Source organism: Nicotiana tabacum, chromosome 11, assembly GCF_000715075.1.
Source record: "Nicotiana tabacum cultivar K326 chromosome 11, ASM71507v2, whole genome shotgun sequence".
In the NCBI taxonomy this organism is placed as follows: Eukaryota; Viridiplantae; Streptophyta; class Magnoliopsida; order Solanales; family Solanaceae; genus Nicotiana; species Nicotiana tabacum.
This window is the reverse complement of record NC_134090.1, coordinates 89,482,380-89,486,638: the sequence shown is the minus strand read 5'-3', so window position 1 is coordinate 89,486,638 and position 4,259 is coordinate 89,482,380. Positions and strand designations below refer to the sequence as shown.

The following is a 4,259-nucleotide window of genomic DNA, read 5'->3' as shown; positions in this document are numbered from 1 at the left end:
GTAATCCCCTTGTGCTGAATCAAGCAAAGGATAAATGCATTGCTACAGCGATAGAGCCTATGGGGTAGTCATAACTCATAAGTTAAGTTGCATGATTCTGGAATTCCAAATCCAAATCAATATTTGTCAGATACTCCAATAAAAGTGTTAAAGTGTCATTTTGCGCACTATAGGGAGTGTTGAAGTCAGAACAATTTAAGGGTGAATAATAAGTGCAGCGAGGGGTATTATCGGGATTCAAACATGTCACTTCTTGCTCTATATATATTTCCATTCTTTTCCCACTCTCTGCTTTACTCAAAGCTTCACGGACTTTCTTTTCATATAAATACATTTTTACGGAGAAATTCCTTTATTCTTTCTGTAAGAGAATAGTTGAATTCAGAAAGACAAGGTCAGCTTTAAAGTTCATTCACATATGCATAATTCCCAAGAATTTCTCACATTCTTTCATATTTGAATTACGTTTTGTTTTCATATTGTTACTGTATTATTCATCTTTCTTTTAACCAAAATCTCTTTTTGTTTTTATCAGCTATTGAAGAAAATGGGAATGTTTCTCTTTCCTAATTGATCTGTTTTCCGTTGGATTAGTTGTTCTATCAAATTTATTAGGTAAATTCTCCTGCAAGTTTTAAAGAATTCAGAGAATTTGTTTTGGTCTCATCATATGATGCAAAGTGAAATATGATTTTAATTGAGTAATTCCAACTTTTAATTGACATGCATCTCTTTCTGAGTGTAAGATGTCTGCTCCACATATTGATCTTCTTGCTCTGTTATTTTCTTCTATTGAGACAAACAGAGTCTAAAGAAGCCTCTACTGCAGTTCCAATGAGCTGTTTTCTTTGGCCAGTTTCTTCACTTTGTCAAAAAAGAATATACTGCTACTTGCTTTCAGTCACAAACACTCGTGCTTTTTTACATTTCGTAATTTGCTTTAACATGAGCTGAGGTTCTATCCATTGGCGATTTGGAAAATATTGACTTTTAATGTCTGCACATGAATCATATATTTCCGACCGCTGTGTTGATCCTGTTGGGCTAAAACGATCCAAAAATACTCTTGGTGTAGGCTAATTTAGAGATTAACTGTGTGCCACCCAAATGATCCGAGGAATTACAGTTGCCAAAGCCCAAAGATTATGTATGCGTCTTCAAATGTACCGGTAAAGGTCGTAAATCGTCCCATAGACGGGCAAAGGCACCAAGCTAGGCCCCACGTTTGACGTCACACTTCGCCATCTCCATACTTCTCCCTTCTAAATCATTGGCTTTGTTATCTATTGTTGGGCTAAAACGGCACAAAATACTCTTGATATTAATCACTTTGGGTCAAGCCCATACAGTTTTCCCCAAAAGGTCTAACACCATTAAGAATACTCAACTCCTTATAAGTAGCTTTTTTTTTTCCTTTCTATTTTCCAACAACTCCTTATAAGTAGCTTTGTCCCTTTCTGCTTTCCACGTGGGACTTTGTTCACACACACCCAACATATCCCAGTGACTTGTTACATTCAATCTAACATGCCAAAGTTAGTCATCTTCCTATGTATATACTATATGATATGAGTATCTTAATTTAGATATAAGTTATAAATATTAATTTTCTTATTTATGAATGATTACATCTAAATTATTGACTTGTGCATCTTTTTCCAGGTGTTTTTTCTTGATTTGTAAAAGAAGGAAAGGTTTATCATCTTATGTTGATCTAGTTCCTTGAGAAGCTATTAATGGAATCATCTCCAGATCCAACCGTGGAGACGACGAACAGCAAGCCCCCAGGAATTCGATTGATAGAGAGCATGAAGAAGTCAAGCCTGTCTTTCAAGTCATATCAAGTCATTGTCCTAATTCTGACATTTTTTGCATATACAAGTTACCATGCTAATCGAAAAACTACTAGTATCGTGAAACAAGCACTTGGTCCCCAATCCCCTGGTGTTCTTCCGAGTTTACAGTGGCAAAGAAATATTACTCAGAAACCATTTAGAGATGGTTGGTTGCCATTTGATGGCCCCAATGGAACAGCAATGCTCGGTGACCTTGATGTGGCTTTCCTATTTGTGTATGCCATTGGAATGTATTTCTCAGGACATGTGGGCGATAGGATGGATCTGAGAATATTTTTGACAGTAGGAATGTTGGGAACTGGTTTATTCACAGCTCTTTTTGGAGTTGGATATTGGGCAAACATCCATAATTTCTATTACTATATGCTCATTCAGATGGTTGCTGGATTGTTCCAATCCACTGGATGGCCTTCAGTAGTTGCAGTAGTCGGGAATTGGTTTGGAAAGAAGAAGAGAGGACTTATAATGGGCATTTGGAATGCTCATACTTCAGTCGGTAACATTACAGGTTCATTGGTCGCCTCAATCTTATTGAAATATGGATGGGGTTGGTCCATGGTTGTTCCTGGTATCATTATTGCTTTTAGTGGTATGGTAGTATTCCTTCTTTTGCCAGTTCATCCAGAGTATGCTGGAGTTAACAAGGATGAAGATGAAGTTTTATCTACTGGAAAAGAAGACGAGGAAGTGAATGAACCTCTCTTGAGAGAGGAGGAATCAGCCGTGGGTTTTATAGAAGCATGGAGGATCCCAGGGGTTGCACCATTTGCTCTTTGCCTTTTCTTTGCCAAGTTGGTGGCTTACACATTTCTCTATTGGCTCCCTTTCTACATTAGCCACACAGGTTTGTCTAACTGCTCTATCTATATTTGTCATGGTAGATTTCTTGTCTTTTTTCTTGCTCTATTATGCAAAAAGTATGTATCGCATCTTATTGTATGGTTAATGGTCCTGCAGCTATAGACGGAAGATACTTGTCCAACGAGGATTCTGGAAACTTGTCAACACTGTTTGATGTTGGAGGAGTAGTAGGTGGAATTCTAGCAGGTTATATCTCTGATCAGTTGGATGCTAGAGCTATAACAGCTGCTAGCTTCATGTACTGTGCTATCCCAGCCCTATATCTATATCGAAGCTACGGACACATTTCCATGACTATAAACATTATTCTCATGTTGATTACTGGAGTGTTTGTGAATGGCCCTTATGCGTTAATAACAACTGCCGTTTCAGCTGACCTGGGAACACATAGGTCTTTGAAGGGCAATTCACGAGCACTTGCAACTGTGACTGCTATTATTGATGGAACTGGCTCAATTGGTGCTGCCATTGGACCATTTCTAACGGGTTACATTTCAACTAAGAGCTGGAATGCAGTTTTCGTGATGCTTATGGGAGCAGTTTTCATTGCTGGTTTGCTTTTGACCAGGCTAGTTGTAGCCGAGGTGAGCGGAAAGATTCAAGAATTGAGGTCCCAAAGATCATCCTGACCAATGTCCGCTAACCTTGAAGTTTGCCATAAAATTGTGATATTAGTTGCATTCTTTTATTGCTTTCTGTGTGATAATCCACTGCCTTTTTGGATATTAGCGTTTGCTCTCAGAAATGAAGTAGTAGAAATGCTCAAATCAAAAATCTGAATGTTTAGATGGTCTTGTATGCAAGTTAAGACGAGGATATGAATCTTTCTCCATTTTGTGGGACAGAGTCTGAAGGGGAGAAAACTGCAGATGACATGACTCCTTAGGTCGTCATATATACATATTCACATATACATTTTTGTGTGTCGTAAAAGGATCAAATATCTGAATGTAGAGTAGTATTAGTGTGGGCTGCTGAGAGTTTGTACACATTTTGTTTCTTTTTCATTTGATTCTTGCAATACATCCTCCTAAATAAAGGTTTCTTTTTGTCTACTGAGGGGTCGTTTGGTAGGGCGTATAAGAATAATGCTAAATAAGGTGCATTAGTAATGCAGGTGTTAGTAATGCATGGGTTAGTAATGCACGCATTAGTTACACAGAGATTATTTCTTATGCATTGTTTGGTGTGGTGTATTAAAAATTAAAATGCATTGCATAATTTTTAAGAAATTTAATTGTTTACAAAAATGCCCTCCATATTCGTTAACTTAAGGGACTTTAAGGATAATTTTGTCTTTAACCATGCTAATGCATGCATTAATAGCCTTTGTATAGCTAATGTCATGGTTTTCTATGCATTAGCTATACATAGGATAATACCAAATAGAGTGTATAACTAATACTTGTATTAGTTATATATAGGTTGAAAAAATGTACCAAACAAAGCATTACTAATACACAAAGCTAATGCATGCATTATTTTCTCTAACGCACTCTACCAAAAGACCTCTGAAAGTTGTAATACGGTCGTCATCTATCA

The 4,259-nt window shown here is 37.2% G+C and overlaps 1 protein-coding gene across 2 annotated transcripts; it reads left to right on the top strand.

Annotated features, from left to right (window-relative positions):
• The first annotated feature begins 290 nt into the window (after nt 1-290).
• On the top strand, nt 291-3,772 carry LOC107802959 (putative glycerol-3-phosphate transporter 1). Of its 2 annotated transcripts, XM_016626545.2 has the most exons (4): nt 291-394; nt 536-615; nt 1,663-2,700; nt 2,814-3,772. In XM_016626545.2, the coding sequence occupies exons 3-4, from the start codon at nt 1,737-1,739 to the stop codon at nt 3,344-3,346; spliced, it is 1,497 nt and encodes a 498-aa protein (XP_016482031.1). In that variant the 5' UTR covers nt 291-394; nt 536-615; nt 1,663-1,736; the 3' UTR covers nt 3,347-3,772. The 2 variants fall into 2 exon arrangements, with proteins under 2 accessions (XP_016482031.1, XP_016482032.1); XM_016626546.2 differs by lacking the exon at nt 536-615 and having other exon boundaries at nt 300-394.
• Nucleotides 3,773-4,259: the final 487 nt, after the last annotated feature.